Source organism: Hippopotamus amphibius, chromosome 4 (genome assembly GCF_030028045.1).
Source record: "Hippopotamus amphibius kiboko isolate mHipAmp2 chromosome 4, mHipAmp2.hap2, whole genome shotgun sequence".
NCBI classification, from domain to species: Eukaryota; Metazoa; Chordata; class Mammalia; order Artiodactyla; family Hippopotamidae; genus Hippopotamus; species Hippopotamus amphibius.
In genome coordinates, this window is record NC_080189.1 from 3,086,375 (window position 1) to 3,108,982 (window position 22,608).

General features: G+C 52.7%; 1 protein-coding gene across 1 annotated transcript in view; it reads right to left on the minus strand.

Moving 5' to 3' along the window:
- Positions 1-22,608, minus strand: part of DPP6 (dipeptidyl peptidase like 6) — a 717,707-nt gene that overhangs the window by 59,305 nt on the left and 635,794 nt on the right. Inside the window, exons 12-16 of the mRNA XM_057731732.1 lie at positions 22,058-22,096; positions 16,185-16,292; positions 14,489-14,580; positions 13,762-13,809; positions 11,946-12,064 (exon numbers count right to left, since the gene is read on the minus strand). Of these exons, the coding sequence (XP_057587715.1) occupies positions 11,946-12,064; positions 13,762-13,809; positions 14,489-14,580; positions 16,185-16,292; positions 22,058-22,096 (406 nt within the window). The remainder of the gene's footprint in view (positions 1-11,945; positions 12,065-13,761; positions 13,810-14,488; positions 14,581-16,184; positions 16,293-22,057; positions 22,097-22,608) is intronic.

Sequence of the window (22,608 nt, forward strand, 5' to 3'; positions counted from 1 at the left end):
GAAACGTTTCAACTTTTAGTTGGTTTCCAGCATTTAGAAATCAGATGTTTTTATATAAAAATATGGATTTGAACTTGTGCTGAAAGGCTGGAAGGTAACATTTTCTGAAAGGGGACAACTGACTAGGGCTGAGCCATGGTCGTTCTCACCTGCGTCCCCCGCATTATACGACACAAAGTGGGGCTCACTCATCCACATTCCCTTCCTTCCCCAGTAAGCCTGTTGTGTGCACATGTGCTCTTACACAGCGAGGTTTAGGAGAAGAGACACATGGCTGCAGAAGCACCTGGTTTTCTCTACTTCCCTCCATGAGCATCCACAATTAAGTTCGGCATCAGTTCTTTTTATGTCTCTTTATCTAAAATGGAAACTTCCGTTAAGAGCTAGCTAGACACTTCTAATCTAACACCTGTAATTCATTTGTGCTAAGCCATAAGATAACATTTCCTGGTTTAAAAAAAAGAGTCACCGACTATTGGAACATGGGTAGAGGACATGGATGGGTATTTTACTGTTGATCTAAATATGGCATCATCAGTATTTGCTTGAGAAGAGGATTCCTTTAGTCCAGAAGAAGTGCTGCCATACGTGCATCTAAAAAACTAAAGTTTCACCAATAACCACTGAGTGGAAAAATGAAATTGACATTTTCCGAGTGTCTTTTTAAAAAAAGTGATGTAGGTTATGAAATCTGGTTCTGACACAACGAAAGAGCTGAAGTCAAATCCTACCCGAGACATTGTGAAGTGAGGCAAGGGTGGCAAAGTACAACCTACCCTAGACAGCCAGGGCTAAAGTTCTAAGGCTCAGGGGCTACCGGTGCGTCTATGAAAGAGATGCCACACCCCCTGCAGGGCCACCATCATGTTTCCAAAAAAGACAACGTGACACATCTAGCCTAAGGCTACATTTTGACTTCACTGAGCCAACAGATTTTGCTGATGACTTAGAATGTACGTTAGGATCTCTCAATGTGTTCAGGTTTTCATTATGAAAATAAGCACCACTGCACCCAGGTGCCTGGAGAAGGTGTCAACCCTGCCTGGATCCTGGGATGGTCCCTAAAGTTGCTCTATCGCGCCAGTATCGGAAAAGAACCAGAGATTCTTACTAAGGCAAGGATCTTAGGTCATCTAGGCCCCAAAAGCCCACAGGGATCGTCCTGAGACATCTCTCTCACTGGTTACCTAGTTTCTGCCTGAAGAATTCCTGGGACGGAAGCTTCAATGGTCACCGTGTGTACGTATGTCACACCTACAGTTACAACTGCATCACACGACGCTCCTAACTCTTCAGGACTTTTTCTTTATTTGAAGTTGAAACATAGTCCCCTGAAACTTTACCCACAGGCCCCGGGCTCCCCTCTGAAGCAAAAGAGAAGAAACATGTAAAGTCTGCCCGAAGGTCTATATTCAGTTAGAAAACACATTTAGACCAGTATCCTGCATACTAAACATAAGATTTAAAATGGCCTATAACATTTAATGGCTTTTGACCCTCTTTCTTTGTTTATAACATTTCTGTTAAAAAATTAAATCAAAGTTCACACTCCTGTATCTTGTAAGTATACTTTATGTGTGCTGGCAGGAAATGATGTTTTAAGAATATTTTGGGACTTCCCTGGTGGCGCAGTGGTTAAGAATCCGCCTGCCAATGCAGGAGACACAGGTTTGATCCCTGGTCTGGGAAGATCCCACATGCTGCGGAGTGACTGAGCCCATGCACCACAACTACTGAGCCTGCGCTCTAGAGCCTGCGTGCCACAACTACTGACCCAGAGTGCCACAGCTACTGAAGCCTGTGTACCTAGAGCTGGTGCTCTGCAACAAGAGAAGCCACTGCAATGAGAAGCCTGCACACTGCAATAAAGAGTAGCCCCCCCTCACCGCAACTAGAGAAAGCCCACACACAGCAACGAAGACCCAAAACAGCCAAAAATAAATAAGTAAATAAATTTATTTAAAAAAAAGAATCCTCTGGTTTTCCATATCACGAGGAAGCATTTATGGCACCCTACGAGGGTGTGTGAATTAGCTTCTTTTCTACGCACTTCTAGGCTGTAACTGTGCCTTTGGGCTCAGCCTACATTGGCCCCCGAGTGTAGCATTTGATGTTGGTTTTATTTGTCCCTTCAAAACATTAATAGTTATTTGTTGAGGACACACTGTGTGCAGGCAATGTTCTAGAAACTTGGATCAAAGTGGTGGGGGACACAAAGGTCCTGCCTCACAGAGCTGACGTTCCTGGGCGAGACGGGCACTGAACACACACACATATCAACGATGGGCCCAGGATGCGCTGTCGGGAAAACTGACCAGCACCCGGGGTGGGTGGGGGAGGGGTACTGGGTGCATCAGTGGGCAGACATGCAGGAAGTGGGGGAGGGGTGCTTTCAGGGCTCTGTTCCCTCAAGCCTCGGGCTGGGTCTCCAGGCCGCCAGAACACACAGGGCACGGGTCAGCATCTAGGCACACTGCTGGCGCTCAGTGAATGTTCATGTATCAATATTCAGGCTACTATGAGGCTGCTGTGCAGGTGCCAATCAAACAAGTCCTGCCTTGGGGAGCTTGCCTAGAAGTGAAAGGTACAAGATACAACAGACAAAACAGGCAAAAAATGGTCTCAGAGCCCCGAGGAAGCAGAGGGTGTGACTAGAGAAAGTTCACAGGTTGGATCTTGGAGGCTAAGACATAACAGATCTAGAAGGGTTAAGAAGAGAGCTTTAGGTACTGAAATAACGTTAGAAAAACTTAAGCCATTTATTCCAGCAATGGACCTTAAAAGAAGGGCAGCAGTGGTTCTGAAGGTTTGGTTAACTTCATGGATGTTGAAGGTGATTAATAAAAGGCTGTAACTTAGCTGCATCCCCTGATTTATAACATGCACATTTTGTATTCATCAAAGCAGTCTTAATGCTTTCTTTGAATTGAAAAGCATGTTATACTTTTGAACTTTTAATGCTAATAAGACATCATTTTATATAAGTTCCTTTAACATTTCACTTGGAAATTGGTTATGCTGCTAAGTGTTTGAAAAGCTCTGACCCAGGAACAGTGTTTGCAGGCGGGGTAAGTAGGATGGGGCCAGGCTGAGGACAGCCTTGAATGCTACTTGAAGGAGAGGTTTGCTTTTTCTCTCTGCCCGTCAACTGGTCAATCTTTCCCCTTTCACCTATTTTCTGTTATCTGCCCTGGATCTGGAGGCAAAAAAGGATTTAAAGCAGATAGGAAAGATACAGATGCACAGATAAAAATAAAATAAGCTTAAAATGAGTGCATGAGAAAAGCAGAACAATGTGAATATAAAGACAGAGAGAGAGAGAGAGAGAGAGAGAGAGAGAGAAATCCAGGGAAAAGCCTAGAATAGCAAACTGTGAAGACCTCGCACAGGGCTGTAACTTTCACTCTAAGCTTTCTGGCAGCCGACACAAAGGGTGGGGAACTTGCTTCAGAGCCCATAACAACAACACAGTTATAATGGAGAGTAACCTCATAGCAGATGAGTGATTTGCAAGTATTTTCTCCCACTTGGCAGGTTGCCTTTTTACTCTGTGGATTGCTTTCTTTGCTGTGCAGAAGCTTTTTAGTTTGGTGTAATCTCATGTATTTATTTTTGTTTTTGTTGCCTGTGCTTTTGGTGTCATATCCAAGAAATCATTGCCCAGAACAATGTCATGAAGTGTTCTTCTTGGGGTTTTAGTTTCAGGTCTTACATTTAAGTCTTTCATCCATTTTGAGTTGATTTTTGTGTCTGGGGTAAGATACAGGCGCAGTTCATTCTTGTGCATGTGGACATCCAGTTTTCCCAGCACCGCCTGTTGAAGGGACCGTCCTTTCTCCATCCATAATTACTGGGTCTCTGTTCCTGTCCTTTCTCCCACCTCAAATCCTACCAGCACATCTGCACTTCCCAGAACTTGTTGAAATCATCTAGAACTTTTTTCTAGTTTTTTAAAAACACTTTTATTTCAGGAATCTTTTTTAGCAACTGCATTACATTTTATGGCATTAAATTTTATCCAATAATGATTTATATATTTTTAAACATTTATTAGTTTCTTTGCTTATCATTGCTTATTTCTCATGTCTTCCTTTCTCTCTGAAGCCACTTTCTTTTGTTTAAGTGCACCCGTGTGTAATTTTTTTCCAGGGCAGGTGTGTGACTGGTATTTTACTGTTATGTTTCTACCACCATTTTACTTAGAAAAGAGAGAAATGTATGTGCACATTTGCGTACACTGCACGTACACAAATGTACAGGAGACACTGGGCAGAGAAATAATCTTTAGGAAATATGATCTGGTAGCCAGGAGCGAAGTGGGCTGGTTAGGAGGAGACCCTGAAGGCAGACTGGCGACAAAGGCTCTTATCACCTGGAGTCGGGATGCAGGAGGAAAGCAGTGGACAGGTCTAGGGGCACTGTTATTGCATCAAATAACATCATCAAGTTTTCTTGGACATTTTAAGCAGCACACATTAGGATATGACCTCCCATTCTGCAGAAAGGTGAGCAGGCAACAGGCACCAGCCCGGCTCAGACACAGCTCAGACGGGGAGGTGCTACCTGGGAAAGTGAGAAGTTCCTCTTCCAGGGGAGATGTCTGTGAGGTTGCTACCAGGGAGCAATAGGGCTCCTACGGAGGGCGAGCTTGGGGTCCGGCAGCGTTTACTGATGAGCACAGCATCTTCCAAAGCATCTGTGTGATGATGCTCGTGAGACCGCCTGCCTCGAGACTCCCTCTGCCTGTCCTGGGAAACTGCAGCCTCAAAGGGAGTAGCTCCGAACGTCTGAGAGACTGCACAGATGGTCTTGCTCTCAGACGCACGAGGAACACACCAAGGCGTTCCAAACCCGGTTCCAAACATTCACCTGGACAAACTCACAGTTAAAAAGGGCAACGCAGGTTAATGCCTTGGAAACTGGGATTAAGAGGTGTCTAGGGGATTAGGCAGTTTTCAGAACGAAACCATTTGTTTTCCCCTTTCACATCTTGCTGTTGAGAACTGAGATCAGCCTACATGTTTGAAGCTAATTAACAGACTTCCCTCAACGATGCAGATTATTTATCATTAACATTATTTATTAATTTATCATATTCTTTAGAACAATAAATGTTATATATTGTTAGCATTATATTATCATTTATTATTTTTTTAGCTTTGGGGCTCCTCATTTATAGCTGGATGTGAGTGGTCTGAAGTAACGTGAATAGAAGTGGCATGTGTAATTCCTACAGTGGGTCAGGGCGCAGGGCTCACCTGCTCAGCTGCACGTGGCAGGAGTGTGAACAATGTCACCCCCGGGCCGCTTTGGGGGGACTGGGGTCTTTCTTTTCCCCAATTCAAAAGGTGCACGACAGACAGAGCTGTCCTTCAGTCAGGAGTTTGGGGCAACAGCCTTCCCTTGGAAGACCTTCTGGGGTGGTGTCAGGACTGAGGCCATTTCTGCACCTTCCAGTCTTGGGATCTCCACAAATGTTCCTTCACGAATGCACGTTTCTGTTCTCTGAAATGACGTGCTGTCACGTTTACCTCCCTGATCACAGTGCTTTAGGGACATTAGCTCCCTGGGAGAAACTCTGCTTTCCTTCATTCTGCAGGACAAGGTGAGGGCAGGCTGGAGCTCAACCTCCCACATGTATCCCATGTAGGACACTCTCATCATGAGGGTGTATTCAATTCTCTCAGGGGACGACCCCACACGTGACAGGTGCGTGGCAGGTGGGCACCTCCTCCCCTCACTGCTGCGCAAGGCACACGTGACCCACCAATCGTTGCCGACTTTCTTCCTCACTGAGGCTGGACTTGGCCTCTGAATCCTTCTACCCACTGTGCCACAGCCAGCGGCTTCCAGTCAAGGGCAGCTGGGCTGCGAGACTGACTCCTGTTTTCCACCCCTGCCTTCTCTGCTGCTCCGTCACTACCCAGGCTCCAGGAGCACTCCCAGGACAGTGGCGCCGTAGTGTGCGATGTTTCCCATGGACAGGACGCAGCCGGGGCAGCTGGCAGCACTGGGCGACGGGACGAGTGAAGGCGGGGGGGGGGGGGGGGGCCACGGCACAGGAAGAGGGAGTATCAGAGACAAGGAGAAAAGGTGGTTCCTTTCTAACTGCCAAGACCCAGCTGTGGAGGCCCCTAGGCAGAGGCGCCGTGAGGTCACCAGGTACTTCATCTCCGCACCGACCACACAGCTGGTCACTGTTCTGAGACTCTAGCAGCCATGCTCACTCCTGGAACTTTCTACCCCGCTAGTGTAAGCGCAGACCCAGGGCTCCCAGCTCCAGCTCGTGAGGGAGAAGGGCATCTGTTCATTTGGAGACACAGTAAGGGATGTGGCTTAGCTAATTTCACAGCCCAACCCCTGGATCCTGAGTTAGTAGCTGATGGTACCTAAGACATCCTCAATCGACTGCTGAGGCGATGCTGGTGATGGCAGCTGTGATCACAGGCCAGTTAACGTGTATCAAGCATCTGCTACGTGTCAGCTACCAGGCTGAGCTCCCACATGCGTTCTCTTGATTAACTCTCCCAACTTGAGGAGGTAGGACTGTTGTGACCCTATTTGGGGAGAAGGAGACGGAGGAGGCAGCAAGCTTGACTGACGTACCTGGGCCAGCGGGCGGCCCAGACCCGAGTGCAGCCCAGGCCCCGGCTCTGACTTCCCTGCTCCCCGTCACCGTGATTTCCACATCTCTGGACGGCGGCAGGGCCGTTGCTGGCAGAGGCCCCGGGGGAACTGAATTGTGCGAAGAACAGTAATCAGGACACAGTCACTCACCTTACGATCAGCCTGGGTCCTATTTTGTTTCAATTTGACTTCGAGAGGGAGAAGCCTGTCTTGATAAATGGGGCTGCTGACTCTTTGACCTTAAACGCAGGCAGCAGCCCCTGCGCCACGTTTCACAGCCATGGGGGGGCTCTGTCTGGTGGCGGGGAGGCTGCGTCCGGGGAGGGGTCGCTAACACAGGCTGTTCCTCTCCTCACTCAGAACAGGTGGGAGAGGCTACAGTTCTCTTGTTGGTTCCAAGAAAAAGCCATTTTTATTTATTTTAAAAAATATAAAAACTGTTTCGGACGAAGCAGCACATGCTGGATTCACACACGGGTCCTGGTCCCCTGACGTTTCCTGGCAACAGGGACGATGCAGCACCTGACAAACTTACAGGGAAATGAACTGTGTTCCTGGGATTCGGTTTGAAGAGAAAAATCCACTTCTCTACACAGAGGCTGCGATCCTAAAACTCAGACTTTGTGAACCGGGGCTCTGACTTGGTTGTTCAGGGTCGAGTGTATTCGGGGAGGAGAAGCCGTGAGCACGTTTCACAGCTCTGTGAAACGTGAGGGTTTATTTCGCTCCATGAGCGGGAAGAAGAATTCCTGGAGGAAACCGACACCAGAGCCGTCTTCTCCCTCGGATACGTCAGGGTTGCCTTACAAAGCCGCGGTCTGGATCCTGCTGCTTTCCGAGGGACCCTCACACTCCTCCTGGGATGTGGTAAAACCGTTGAGAATGGCCTCTGGTGCACGGCCGCGGGTCTTGTGTCCCTGGGAAGCAGAGCAGTAGAGCTTTCCGTCCTCTCTTATTCAGGTGCCGTGGGTCTCGGGAGGGAGGTGCAGTGGGCTGACCTGCGTCCCTCAAGGTGTGTTGAGGTCCTAACCCCTAGCGCCTGTGGACAAGACCCTATTTGGAAGTAAGGTCTTTGTAACGTAAGCAAGCTAAGAGGAGGTCGCCTGGGATTAGGGTGGGGACCCCGTGACCGACCGGCATCCTTACGAGGAGAGGGTATCTGGACACAGCCGCGGGGGGGGGGGGGGGGGGGGGGGGGGCGGGTGCCTGTGGAAGTGCGTCCACAAGCCTAGGATGGAGGGTCTGGGCAGCACCAGGAGCAGGGAGGGGCTCGGAGCAGACCCTCCCTCTCGGCCTCCGTGGGAATCAGCCCTGCTTCCAGCCTCTACCTCCAGGGCTGTGAGAGAGTATGTTTCCACTGCTTTAGGCACCCAGTTTGTGGTAATTTGTTGCAGCAGCCCCAGGAAACGCACATAGAAGGTGAGTGCTTTCCTCTTTAGGGGTGAGATTGGGCTTTTCCAGGACTGGAGGGTGGGGTCCCAGGCTTCTGATCTGGGCGACCCCAACAGCTGAGGAGTCCCATCCGTGACGCCGGTCTCAGGGTGAACCCACAGCCACGTCCACGCTGCCCGGGCGAGCTCACTGCTGCCGGTTCAGCCCTCTGGGAGGGGATGTACAGGAGTTGGTCAGGCGGCCAGAGACAAAAGCATGGAAACGTGGAGCACGTTTAAGGAGCTCTAAGTGGGTCTATTTGTGATAACAGTAAAAATTGCAAGGAGTCAGAAATGGCATTATGAATATCAAGTATTATAAGAATGTACTTTTCAAATTGTAGGAAGCTGGACAGATATTAGGTATTTCTGTTACCCATCTCACAGGCTCACTACGACCAATTAAGCATGTAAACCATCAGCTTACTGGTATGTCCCAGAATAGATATGATTTCATTATAAAATGTTATATCATAAGACAATCTTTTGGATGCAGCTGGCTTCACTGCCAGACCCCAGAGATCTGGAAAGGAACCTAAACCCCTATGTTAAATATGTGTGTTTCCACAAGGTTCTACTGAATGTGGTTTACATCTGTCTGTCATGCAAGTATCTGGTGATCACCTAAAGTCCATGCCGTTTAGATGTGAACACAGACAGATGGGCTTCAGCTACGTAGGGAGTGGATCAATAACACTCCCAGGTCCTACTTACCTGTATTCTATTTTAGTCTATTTTTAATCTAACAGTGTGCAAAGGTATAAAAATAATGTATGTATTTTTAAGTGGTTGCATACTTAATAAAAGTTACGAATTTATAAATTATAAAGAAATACAGAAGTGGCACACTTTGGGAAACCACAGGAGAAATGTTACTGTAAGATTAGAGGAGAAAGTAAAAGGTGATAAGACTCAGTGAAACCCTACAGTGATGAAGAAGGACAAAAGATGCTGCAGCAGAATAACTGGGTATCAGGAGAAGAACACGCCAGAGGGCTAATGACGCAGAAGTACCGACTGCAAGCGACTGGTGCGCTATACTCCGCCATGACGGGTCCACAACCCTGAGCGCTGCAGGTAAGCGGCGGGGCCAGATGCACACTGGATAAACCTACCAGGAGCCATTGTGATAGACGGTCCACGGAGAGCAGGAGGAAGGACAGGTGTACACGGGGCTGTGGCTGCTGTGACACGCAGCCCGTGTGATAATGCGCCGTGGGCCCGCGTCTGCTCCGACTGGGCGCCTGTTTCCGCTGGCTGGGGCCCACCTTGGCCTTGTTATTAAATCCTTTAGCCATAACCTCTGCCCTAGCTGAACATCTCCAGCTCCCTTTGTGACGGGCCGGGCAATTTTGAGAGCGGGAGCATTGCCACATTTCCCTTTACCTGACTCGTCCCAGAGACCCGTCCAGTTGCCCCTACATTTTCCCTCGGCCTACAAAAGAGAGACTTTTCTTGTTGTTCTGGTTGTACCTGAGAGGCTAAGTTAATCTACACGACAAAGTCCCGCAGGAGGAGGAGGAGAAGTTGCATGCTGGTCAAAGCTCACAGAGTCTCCCGGCGCAGCTCTGGGGCGTGGAAGAAATAAACAGGAGAGGACGTGGAGGTCAGCAAACGCTGCTGTGGGCTACTCATCGGGGCCACGTTTACACCCACTGAGAATGTGGGAAAATGTAACTGTGTCTGGATCTTAAATGGGCCTCTCGCATGTGTGTGTCCACAGGCTGCAAAGATTCCGGGACAAGATCCTGGAAGCGTCCTCCCTGTTGCCTCGCTGGTGCTTTCCCCGTCCTCACGGCTGTTCACACTCTAGCTCACGCCACACATTTTTCTGAACTGCTGCCCACCGTGGGAGGCTCTCCTCAGGCTTCTTCACCAACAAAACAGCCCAAGCTACCCAAGTGGGTGTGTTATCGTGTAGAGCTACATCAGACTCCACGTTAGACCTGTCTGACTTTACCCTTTGCTTTTTGCTGCTTTTGTAATCACACATGCTGGCCTGCCTCCAGGAACCCTGCCCCCCTGCCTGAATGTTGAGCGAAAGTGCCCCTGCTCAGCTCACGGGCAGGCACTCTGCCCGCCTACCTGCGTGAACGGCTGAAATGAACACAACTCCTCACCCAGGCTGGTCATTCCCGGAGATCTTTTGCAAGACTGGCGGCCCTTTAACTTTACTTCCTCACAGCTTCTCCCTCTCTGATTCTATAAAACAAACTGACATCCAGACCCCGATAAGATGGTCTTTTAGGAGACAGCTTTTCGGTCTGCCAGCTTTCTGAATAAAGCCGTATTCCTTGCCTCGACACCTCGTCTCCGATGCACTGGCCTGTCGTGCGGTGAGCAGAGCGAGCCTGGACTCGGTAACAGGTATCATCATTTCTTCTGAGATGTCATTCAATCGACCTTCATCCCCAGGCGCTCCCCCTGACGCCCGTGGTGTGAACGGGGTGTTGGCTCTGCCCTCCTCACGCGGGATCAGGATTTGACTTCAGGGCACCAGGCACTCGTCACTGTGACTGTGTCCGAGGTCCGAGCCGTAAGCGGTAAAAGCCGCCTGCCGCTGCCTCACGCATTCTGTCGTCTTTGTAAATTTATGTCTTTATAGAAAATCTCCTTTGTAAAATGAGATTCTGATTAGGGTTCAGGGGAGAGGTTGATTTGGACATTCAGGTTGCATGAGCCAGAAAATAGGTTATCAACAGAAAAAATGTTAAAGAGCGATTCTGTAGGGAAGAGGGCTAGCTTATGCTTACTTTAAGCGGAGGCAACAGGCTAAATACTTAAATAGGTTTTAAATGATGCACAAGATCCTGAGGTGACGACTCTGGGATCAGTGAAGAGCTACGTTTTTAAACAAAATGGAGCTGGGGATGGAGAGCAGGTCCGATGGCCTCAAGCCTCCCAGCCTTCAAATCCTATGCATCAGTCCCATTACTAGTGCACCCAGGCGTGTGTAGGAAGGGCGCCCCACCGTCTGCAGCTGAGATCACGGTGGTCTCGGGCGGGGTCACGTCTGTCACCGGGGACAGGCTCTCTGCTTCTCTTCCCTTCACACCTGAGGAGCCACCTCTTCACACGAAATCTCCGCAACGCAAGCAGCCTTGTGAAGAGGACGTGTCCCCAGCCTGGCCGGGACACCAGCGTGAAAGGAAATGTGATCTCCCCTCAGCCCGGAACGCCTGCGGGAGGTCGGGAAGTCTGCACACGAACGACCGTTCAGCGAGCTCCACACACGCCGTCCACGTGGCTTCCCCACACGGGCGCCAGCTTTACACCCGCCACGCGCACACGGGAGCTTCCCTGCCCGAACCCAGGGCCACAGGTGTCCTGTGAGAGCCTTTCAGCGTCAACCCTGGGCTGGAGTCTGTGGCAACTGGACGACAGGAGGCCGCCGTCCTCAGCAGGAGGCCACTCCCAGTAAACTCTGGAGTGAGGAGACCCCGCAGAGCTTAGCAGGAGCTTCTGACCCCAGAGGCCAGACCAGAGGCGGGCTTCCGTGACAGGTGACCGACGGAGCACGTACTAGTGAACGCGAGTGAGAGCCCAAGAACAAGATCCAAATCATGACCCTCAGCCAGTTACCACACGGATTCTGAAGCCCCCAGCTCACCCTCGGCCTCGTATGTAAACCTATTTCTGGAAAATGATGTCTGCCCCGTTTAGAGACCATCCTTGAGGTCTTTCCCACCCAACCATTCTTTCCTGGACGTTCTTCTTTAGATCAGAAACACAGCAGGCAGAGGGGATTCAGGAAGGCTGCTCCTGGGAACCGACGTCCTCGCTGGGCGGCCCTACCTGTCCTGGGGCCCCGGAGCCCCTAGGGGGGCACGTGCCCGCGGGTCTCAGCGGCGGCTCAGAAAGCTGTGTGCCGTGGTGCCGGGAACTCACCTTCACACTTGAGCAGGAAGAAGTCGGCACTGGGGCTGAAGGCGGCGCTGAAGTAGGTGCAGTTGTCCACCAGGTCGCAGGACAGGCACTGCCTGTTGAAGTTGCCCACCGTGTTGGCACTACAGGGACAGGGGGTGGCAGGGTGGTCACCGCGGGCGAGACTCTCAGCTCCCGAGCCCCGTGTCCGGCCGCTGGCTGCTCCCCTGCACAGCAGTCCTCCCACCCGGCTCCCTGCGGGGATGCTGTGAGTGCTGGCTCTGCTGTCACCCTCCCACGGAGCTGTCCTAAGGCCTGCCCACCCCACCCCACCCCAGGAGCCCTCAGCACGGCTGCTTCCTGGGCGCCACCCAGGCCCGGGCACATCCTGATGGGCGAGTGGGGTGGGGGCATTATTTCTAGCGCTTCATCCCTCTGGGCGGACAGTTAGCACTTTGGGAACAGGAGCTACGTGTTCTGGAGCTTTCTCTCCCCTCAGAGCACCTGCCGGGACAGGATGAGCCTCCAGCACCAGCAGCTACGGGGCGGTGGGGGGGGGGGGGTGGGGTTCAGCTGCTTCCACGGCCAGGGAGGGGGCAGGAGGGGGCTTCTCACGCCTGCAGGTGTCACCCGGGATCAAGCACAGTTTCATGTCAAGAAGGCCTGACACGTTTGCAGAAGCTACGAGATACTGAGGTATCTCCCAATAAACCTGGAAGACGTCCTGGTCAGAGCGTTTGGCATGGGAAGGGTTCTACCGTGAAAACTGCCTACAGGACTGAAGACCTTTCCCGGGAGAGAGGACACGTCAGAGGCAGCGTGGGTGGCCGGCCTCCACCACCTGTGCTAATTTGGTGACAGGACAGATGGGATTATCCTGGTGGACAAGCAGAGGTGAAGCATCCACAGAGAGAAGCAGACCTGTCACCACGGGGACTTGCTGGAGTCTTCTCCGCCCCCGAAAGGCAGCGCCTCTCTCCCTCGTGCCGCCCTTACTCTCAGCAGAGGGGCCCGCGGACGGGAGGGGGCGGCCCTGCACCTCACGGGGCTCCTCTGACTCCCAGCAGTGGGGGGAGGGGAGCCCAGGCACCCGCTCCGTCCAGACCACGAGGGCCGCTCACAGGGAAGTCCTCTTAGGTGGCCCACGTGCGTGTGGCAGGAACCAGCCGCCACCGCTTTCCCGTTTGGAAAGCATCGGGGAGGTAACGGTGCCCACGTCCACCTCTGCTTTACCGGCAGAAGGAGCCCAGGGTGAACCCCACTTCAGAACCAAAAGCTTTCCCTGGTGAGAACGGCAACCGGGGTGGGGGCAGGTCACAGGATTTATGCTGAAGAGGGACAGACCCCGGAAAATACCCTGTCCCCTCCAGGATGCAGAGGTCACCCCTGCTCTGCCTCCTTCGAGATTCTGGAACTCAACCGACGTCCCACGTGGAGTTAGCCCGGGGCAGGTAGGCCGCCCCCCGGCCCACTCACACGTTCCCAAACCCACTTCCCTCCTGTGAAAACCCAGCTGAGAGGACTCCCTCCAAGTCAGAAACTGACTGAAGGTGCAAAGACGGTTAGAAGTCCACGAGTTACCAAGAGATGAGAATAAGTGAGGACGGGACTCAACTTGACAAAAACAGAAAAACATAATAAAGCTTGTCAGCGTTTTTGGTTATTTCTCCCCAGGCTGTGCAGCTACGCATCTGTGGTGGGGTTTTCCTTTCCACCCCTCCCTCCCCCCGCACCATGTACTGCTGACGGTGCGGCTCTGCAGTGGGAGGGCTCCCGCGGGAGACTGGGGGGTGTGCGGGGGTGGGGGGTGGGGCATGGGGGCGCTGGAGAGGGGACGTACCTGTACAGCTGGCGTCTCCTCGGCAGGTCCTCGGTGCTGAGGAAGTAGCTGCAAAGACCAGCAGGTGCACGGAGTCAGCTGGCTTCGGGGCAGGTGTGTATTTTGCCCTCCGGGCTCGGCCTCTGCAGACCCCCCCCCCCCCACCACTGGGGTCCGTGCCGTTCAGGGTGCACAGCGAGCAAGTGCCCGCCCGGGCCATCTCCACGCTGGACACAGAGCCTGATTCCATGGCTTGTGGGCTGGTGTCCACCTGGGACGCCCCTGTGGGAGCCCTGGCCCTGGTCCAGGGCAGGGAGGGGGACAGTGTCCCGCGGGGACTCTCTGTGGTCTGGGTCGAGCCCTAGCTTCTCCTCTACTGGCCGGACAGTGTGGAGTAAGTCACCTGACCTCCTGTCTCGGCGTATGTCTCTCAGAAGCGGGAAAGTGATGAACCCGCGTCGGGGGCAGCTGTGCTGAACGGGGCAAGGCTCACGGCGCACGTGGCTCCCGCCCGGAACCGGCAGAGGCTCAGGGACCCCTGCACGGCCGCCCCTCAGACACAGGCCCCCCACGTCCTCACTGGGACCTCAAGATTCGGGACGTGGGGTGGGCCGGCAGGAATCTAAGGACAGGTTTTCATGAAGAAACACGGGCCCGGCACTGCGGTGTAAGAGGGCACGTGCTGGGCGCTGAGAGAGGAGGGGACGCAGAGGCCGGGCGGGGGGCGGCCCGCCTGACGCGCACTCACATCCTGTCCCGCTTCTCGTCGTAGGCCAGGATCTTGGTCACGTCCCAGTCCCCGGAGGTGATGGACTGGATGTTGTCGTTGCTGCTGTTGGGCTGGAACAGACAGGACGCGGGGGTGGGGGGCGCCTCCCTGGGGTGCTCCTGCCCCCACCCCCACCCCCGCCCCCGCCCGCGCCGCGAGCTCTGCGTGTTCAGGGTCAGCGCCTCACGAGATGCTCAGGGGGTTCCTTTACAACCTGTGAATCTCATCGGGGGTCATGGCTACAGGGGGCCAGGAGGGAGGGAAGAGAAATACGGGACCGTGGAAACGGTTTTGCTGCGTGTCTGCACACGAGGCCTCTCCTTAAAGGCCTCCCCGAGCCGAACAGTTATGACAACAGGCCACAGCAGGAGACAGGCATGACCATCTCCGCGGGAACAGGCTGTGCAGACCCCGAGGCACGGGGGCCCCCGCGGAGGCTGTCAACTCAGGCACAGGGCCCGAGGCGCGGGGCGCGGGGGCCCCAGGAACAGCCTCGGGAGGAAGGCGAGCCTGTGCGGGCGGGGCGGGAGCAGCTGAGCGCCACGGGTCCGGGTCCGGAGGGCGTGGGGCCGAGGGGCTCCTGGGGACGGGCCTCAGCCGGTGCTGGGCACGCGGGTGAACCCGGGAGGGGCTGCAGGGGACATCCCGGCATTTCAAGCCTGACTGAAGTGATCCCAAGTAAGAAAACCGCCATCCGGGGCCGCGGCGCTCAGGCCTCAGGCGTGAAGGGCTGCACGTGGGCCGCTCGGCGGGCGCCCTGCAGGTCACGCGATTAAGTGGCTGCGAGCGAGACCAGCCGCGCTAGGCCCGTGCGTGAACGCGGCCCCTGGGCTCAGCCCCGGCTGAGTCTCCCTCCCGTCCCGTCAAGGCTGCTCCGTGGGGGGCACTCCCGGAACTTTTCCTTGGAGGTTGTCATATTATGGGCACATCATGAATATGAACTTCTTTCTATCCACAGAACACTTTTTTTAAATAATGTTTTGTGACGTGCCCTGATCCCAAGTAGCTTCAGACCTGCTTCAACATGGGCCTACCCGCCGGGGCCCAGGGCGGTGCTGATGGGAGGCCCGCAGCCCTCAGCTTCCTGCCAAGGACAGGGTCCCTGAAGTGCAGCCCTGGGGTCGCACCCCGTGGCGGGGGGGGCAGACCCCCAGGTGCCCTCTCTGCGGGGGCGGCGTGCGCCAGGGTGCCTGCTCCGACTACACGTGCCGTGTTCAGCCCCCCGCTCAGGGATGCTCTGCTCTTACCCCGTTGCTCCAGCACAGGGGATGGCAGTGCGCCTGGCTGCCTGAGGAGGTGGGACACCCGGGGGGCTGTGAGGGCACTGGGCCCGGCCCCCAAGACCCAGCAGAGGGAGGAAAGGCCAGTGGGGGCAGACCGACAAAGTCGCCTACACACGTGTCCTGGGTTCAGACCCAGCAACGCTCCCTGAGTCTCTTCTGATGTCTCAGAAGCGGCGTTTGTGTTTTTGAGCAATAACAGGAGGGGTGGATGTGACCCCTGCCGGGCAGGTCGCCTGGCTCACAAGGGCCCCGTTCAGCCCCATGGGGGGACCCACCTTCCAGTTTCAGGGCCCAGTTTCCCTCTGGGGACCTTGAAGGTGACACGTGCCCTCGGCCTCCAGCCCCCGGGGGCTGTCTCTCCCACAGCAGATCAGGAAACTAGGGGGGCTCACCTGGGAGGAGGACACGGTGATGTGGTAGAACTTCCCCTGCCCCCCCTGGGGGATCGCTCGGACAAAGAAGAACTTCCGGCCGTCCTTGGAGAACACTGGCTCTTCATTCTGTGGATGCAAGCCATTGAGGAAGTCTGCAAACTCTCAATATGGTTTTGAAGAGCTGGAACCAGGATACACTACATTCTGAGATACACTTTCTGTGTAATTTCCAAAGAGAGATGCAATTGAAAGGATAAAGGCTGTGTGGGGCCTCTTCTCTCCTTTGGAGTCAAAGCTCCAGTTTTCTAAGAGAATAACAGGAATGCAGATGTGACGGTCTAAGCAGAGGCGGATGGACAGGCATCCCCTGGTTCACAGGGCACCCAGCTCACGGGCAAAACAGGATCTCGGCACTCAGCAAGAGCAGGGCTAGGCTCCCTCTTACCTGTGGCCTATCCAATCCCCGGTGCCCTGCAAAGTTCTCCAGGAGAGGTTTTTTAACTGTTTTTAAAAACTGAAAAGTAGCTGATTTACAATGTTGTGTTAGCTTCAAGCGTACAGTAAAGTGATTCAGTTATATATATATATATATATCTTTTCAGATTCTCTATTATAGGTTATTACAAGTCATTGAATGTAATTCCCTGTGCTGTATAGTAAGTCCTTGTTGTTTATCTGTTTTATATATAGTCATGTGTATCTGTTGATCCCAAACTCCTAATTTATCTCCCCCCGACCCCCACCACCTCCGCTCTCCCCTCTGGTAACTATGTTTGTTATCCATGTCTGTGAGTCTATTTCTGTTTTGTAAATAAGTTCATTTACATCATTTGGGGTGTTTACTATCTATCATGAAAAAACAGAATTCTGAACAATCGCAAACCTAATTTTGCCTAAAAATGAATTCTGGTTTTTCCACCCTGTCTTTCATTCTCTTCTTTAACAAAATCCACCACATACTGAATAGCCCACCAAGGAGACAAGAGAAAAGAAAGGAAAAAAAAACCCAGCAAACAAGGACAGATTCTGTATGTTCTAAGACGTAGGTGAGCGCACACGCCATTCCCTGGGACTCTCTGTGCTTGTACACGGCTTCTAACGAGAGGGAAGTTCCACACGGGCACTCGCTAGACAGCACACGTTTGCTTGGATCTGCTGTCACTTTTCCCTGGAAACAAACTTTTCCCTGGGGGAAGAACTCCAGGCTGGATGCAAAGCCAGCACCTGAAGCGTGTTGCTGCATCTCGGCCCGGACTCGCAAAGCTGAGAAGCCCCCACTTGGCCCCTCAACGACCCCCTGCGGGTTGGCTGTCGCCTTGATGGGAGAAACGGGATTTTGCTACGGCGGCGGCATCTCAGCCTCTCCGAAGCACCGGCTTGAAAGTTTCCATCCGTGAACACCAATTAGTTGGCTACGATATACATTTTCTGATTCAAGGAGCTCCACGCTAGTGCGGATGAGAACAAATGGTAAGTAAACCCCAGCTGGCACGAGGAAAACTCATTTCCCTGCAGTGAATGAATACATGCAAATATGATATGCCCAGAGAAATAAACCAACATGTGATTAAAGTGACATTTAATCTTCATGAATATTTGCAGTAAAATGAAACCTTTAATCTGCAAATATTTATTTTTCTATTTAGAGTTGAAAGCGTGGTATTTAAAAATACAGGAAATGGGAAAACCAGCAGTAAATCTGGCTTTTTAAACGTACTTTTATTTGCCAACCGCAGGACGGATACCGCAATACTTGCTTCAGTTTTCTGGGGAAACGTTTGCACTTTTGGGAGAGAAAAATAATATGAGTAAACGTAATAAATAATGAATTCTGGCCTGAAGCATGTTTTTACACTGAGAGGGACTTGACCATCCCCATGTGACCTTCACATTGATCCCAGGAACATTCCACAGCCGGCAGGTGAAGGGCCAGCCTTTGAACCTCTCTGCAACTTGGCTTCTCGTGTAGTAAATGTGTTTTTAGTGAAAAAGTGCAATGAGTTTTGACGAGGAGACCTGGATTTTAACGTTGGTTCTGACCTTCTTGGATCTGGGGGAAGTGTTTCCAATCCTCTGGTAACGGGGTATCTACTATACAAGTGCTGCCTGGTCCCCCGCCTCCAGTCAGAGCAGATTATGAAGAATGAGTCCTTATTGGTGAGAGGCTCTTCTAGGCTTTTCATGAGCTATTTGTAGACTTCCTGCCAGTTCTTTCCAGGGTCCATATACATTCATCTTGTCAATCTCCCTGCCTGAGTTTTGAAATCACAAAACCAAAATTCTGGTTAAAGAAGAAAGAGTGTCAGACATTGACCTGTGGGAGTGACTCTTCAAACACAAAGATGGGTTCTGGGTTTTACCCCAAAAGGCCTCGGGTCTGCAAGGCCCCTAGTGGACCTGCCCCCGGACCAGCTTTGAAGGTCACGGCAGCAGTGATGGTGTGTGTGTGTGGGGGGGAGAGGGGCTGCCTATTTCTCCGGAATATCTCCCGAGGAGAGGGAACTTGGTGGGTCTTCACTCTCTTCTTGTCGGCTCATGGGGGACCTTTGAGGAGTCTATGCTGCGGCCTCGGAAGGAGATGGGAGGAAAAGATGGGGTTGGGGGAATGGAGGCTCAGATGGCCCCAGGACTGCCCTCGACCACCCCATTACCCTGGCAACAAGTGCGCAGAAGACCCCATGATCTTCGCGCACTGGGTCTCCCTGAGGTTGGCAGAACCTTGCAGACCACAGTCCTCTCCTGCTCCGACATGGTCCTGCAGCAGGCTGAGCCCTGCGGCCCCTTTGTGATGGACGGGCCTGAAGTGGCCGCCAGCAGCTTCCCTGGCGGCAGACGCAGACAGCAGGTCGGCCTTAAATGAATTCCTAACTTGCCCTCCAGGCCCTCGCAGGATCGTGAAGGATGTGGCAACAATACAGATTATTTTTGAAAAAGAGGGTCCACAGATTCCTTTATGGAAAATCTCTTCAAAAGGAACATCATGAGAAACTGTTTGAAATTGGGTTTCCTACTGACCATGGTGCTGAAGGAACAGTTAGAGACACAGGCTGAGCAGTGCTCTGCGAGGTGGGGCTCCGTGAGGTCCTGGGGTGGGGGTGGGTGGGTTGTGGCCGCCTGCGGACGGGGTGGGGGGGGGGCAGTGGCTGGGACCCCCGGCCATTGGCTGGACTACATCGGAAACTCAAGGCAACACGAAGTAGTTTTCAAAGGCTGTTTTAAAAATGTGAGCTGTTGTTGCCCAATAAGTGCCTTAAAGTTTACATTTTAAAAGTGTAAGAATTATACTTTTACTTTATGCTGCTTTTTAAGTGCTGACTTGATTCTGTTTGGAACGACGCAGTTTCCCAAATCCAGGCTGTCTGTCTGGTTCTTGGCTGGTGTCCTCAGGTGGCCACAGGATGTGTGGTCCGAAAATACACAGGAGTCTCGGCCACAGCGGTGTCTGTGTCTCTGTGTCCTGCTGGCAGTGCTTACAAGGATGACAGCTTGAGGCCCAAAGCACAGGTGACCAGCAGGGACACGGGTCCCATGAGTGCCAGAAAGGAAGGCGGGGGACAGAGGGGATCCTCTGACCTCGGCTTTCCCACAACCCTCTGCCCAGGAGGAAGCAAACCACGGGCGGCCTTGGTGAGGCCATCCTTGCCCCCTCCGACTCAGACCGCATACGGCCTGAGGCCCAGTTCCACAGGGGCACCTCCGGGCCCCATGCATCCCCGCTCCCAGCCCTGCGAGGCTGAGCCCTTCCAGCATCCTAGACACGCCCTGGGGACACAGTCTAGGACTCTACCCATGTTCCGCACTTTGGGACCCCTGCAGCTCTCTCCCTTTCTACAGCGAGACGTCTTTGAGAGCTGCTGCTTTAGCAGATTCATTTCTTTATAAGTCGGGCATGATACAAACTGAAACGCATTAATGCCAGCGAGCCCTGCACGGCATCGAGCACATTCAGTGTCGTGCGACCGTCAGCTCTGCCTGGTTCCGAACCATTTCCATCACCCCTGATGGAGCCCAGAACCCAGCAGGCTGGTGCTCCCACCCCCAGCATCCCAGCCCTGCAGCCACCAGACAGCCTCCTGCTTGCATGACTTTGGTGACCCGGGCGTCTCACGGGAGTGGAGTTGTGTGGCGGTGCCCCCCTTTCACCCAGCGCCGTGCTCTGGGCGGCATGACTCACGACAGCCAAGAGACAGAAACAACCTGGACGCCACCAACAGATGAACAAACGTGGCAGGTCCACAGCATGGAAAGAGCGGCGGACGTGCGCTCGGTGGAAGTGCTGGATTCAGGTTTCTGAAATCCACAAAGCCTAGCACGGTGCCTGCGCCATCCACACATACTAGTTGAACAGGTGACCACATAGATAATGGATTTTTTCCCTGACTCTTTCATTTCAATCTCTTTGGCATTTTGTGTGGTTTTAAGAGGAACACCATGAAGTTACCCTGACACTTGTGCTCACATCATCGGTCCAGGTGGCCTTCAAGAACTTCTCAGCGTGACTCCCCAGCGAGTTCTTTTAGACGCCCAAGCACAATCTCATTCTTGACATTTCTTAGCATGGACTTGGCTTCCAAACTTGGACATAGGAAAACAGAAATGGCCACAGTGGACACTCCTCTTTTGCATCAGGCTGACACAGAGCAGGAAAAGGACATTATTTATTTATTTATTTTTATTTTTGGCTGCATCAGGTCAGTTGCAACATGCAGGATCTTTCATTGCGGTGCATGGGCTTCTCTCTAGTTGTGGAATGTGGGTTTTTCTCTTCTCCAGTTGAGGCACACGGGCTCAGTAGTTGTGGCACAAGGGCTTAGTAGTTGTGGCACAAGGGCTTAGTTGCCCCACGGCATGTGGGATCTTGGTTCCACGACCAGGGATCGAACCTGCATCCCTTGCATTGCAGGACAGATTCTTTACCACTGGAAAATCAGGGAAGTCCTGGAAGAGGACATATTTAAACGCAATCGTGCCCACTGATGAGGCCACCACCCCTGAGATAACTGACCGGAGGCTGGACCAGATTCCTGACTCCACAGATAACAGAGGTGCACACAGAGTTCCTAGAATGTTCTTGGAGAGCCACTGATGACAGTCGTATTGTCCAGCTTCAGTTATTTTCCATAAACGGGCTCTATCCCGTCAATAAAGAAGCACACCTGTGCTGTCTTCACCATCATTCTGAGACTCAAACCTGATTTGATTTTTCCCATAGAATTTTCAGACGATTTCCATTCCATTCCGTAGGATAAGAAGGAAATGAGCTTCCAAAACTTTCTACCTGTGCTTTCTAGCCTCAGGGTGAGGAATGAGAGAAAAACAATTGAAGGAAGAAATATCAATGCCCAGGGTTTTATTTTTTGTGGGAGTTTAATCATTTTGCCAGGGTGACTCACTGCAGGTCTCATCCGACCTCCAGTTCCTCAAGCCTGTTTCACGTGTGTCTCTTACCCGAGTAGGGGATGGGGAATCCAGGCAAGGCTCTGAAGTCAGGTCCCCAGGAAGACTTTGCCGCATCGCACGGAGTTCACCTCATCTGAGAACCACGCCCAGGAAAGCAGGAGCACCAGGCATGTTTCGTTTCCTTTGACCGAAGTAGGTTAAATCTAGAAATCTAGGCAACCTGTTTGCACTTCCTTTTCAGTGCACCTAATGGACATCACTGAACTGGGAACTGAGACCTCACCGAACACTGCATGTTCTCAAGAGCAGGGATTCTCCAGCCCCTTCCATGGAGGCCACCGCCCCCCAGAGCCTGGAGTGCGCGGTGTGTGTGTGTGTCTACCTGATGCTTCCCGTAGGATTTAAAGTTAGAAGCCGTGTTGTAAACACTCAGAAAGGACCTGGCAGCCAGTGTAGACGCGGAGTGTGGGACCTGCATGCGGGACGGTTACCTGTCTGTGGAGCCAGGCTTCGCTTTCATCCTCGTGTTTCTGAAATGAGATAAGAGCATCAGAGGAAGGAGCTTTCGCACGCATTGTGTCTGCGACCAGCAGTGCAGAAACAACTGGATTCCCCTCCACGGTAGCTGCACAAGCTCAGGAAGGGGGCCGGCCCTGTTCTGCCTCGTCTCGTACTGTGGCTCAAAGCTGAGCACGAGTGTCCCCAAACAGGAAAAATGTCACTCACCCAGCAACAAGGACAGATGCACGGGGGGTGGGGTGGGGAGTGAAAATCCTTTGGAAGATGGTGCATTTCTACTATTCTGTGGTCACCTCTGACCAGACACACGCCCGTCAGACGATCACCAGTGATCACACACGTGTCCACTAGATGATTGCCAATGACCAGGCACGTGCCCATGTAAAGGCAAATCTTGGGTGTTGCATTGTTTTAGGAACTTGTGTGTGTGCAGGCATGCGTGTATGCGTGTGTGTGCGTGTGTGTGCATGTGTGTGTGTGTGCAGACGTGCGTGTATGCGTGTGTGAGTGTGTGGGTGTGGAC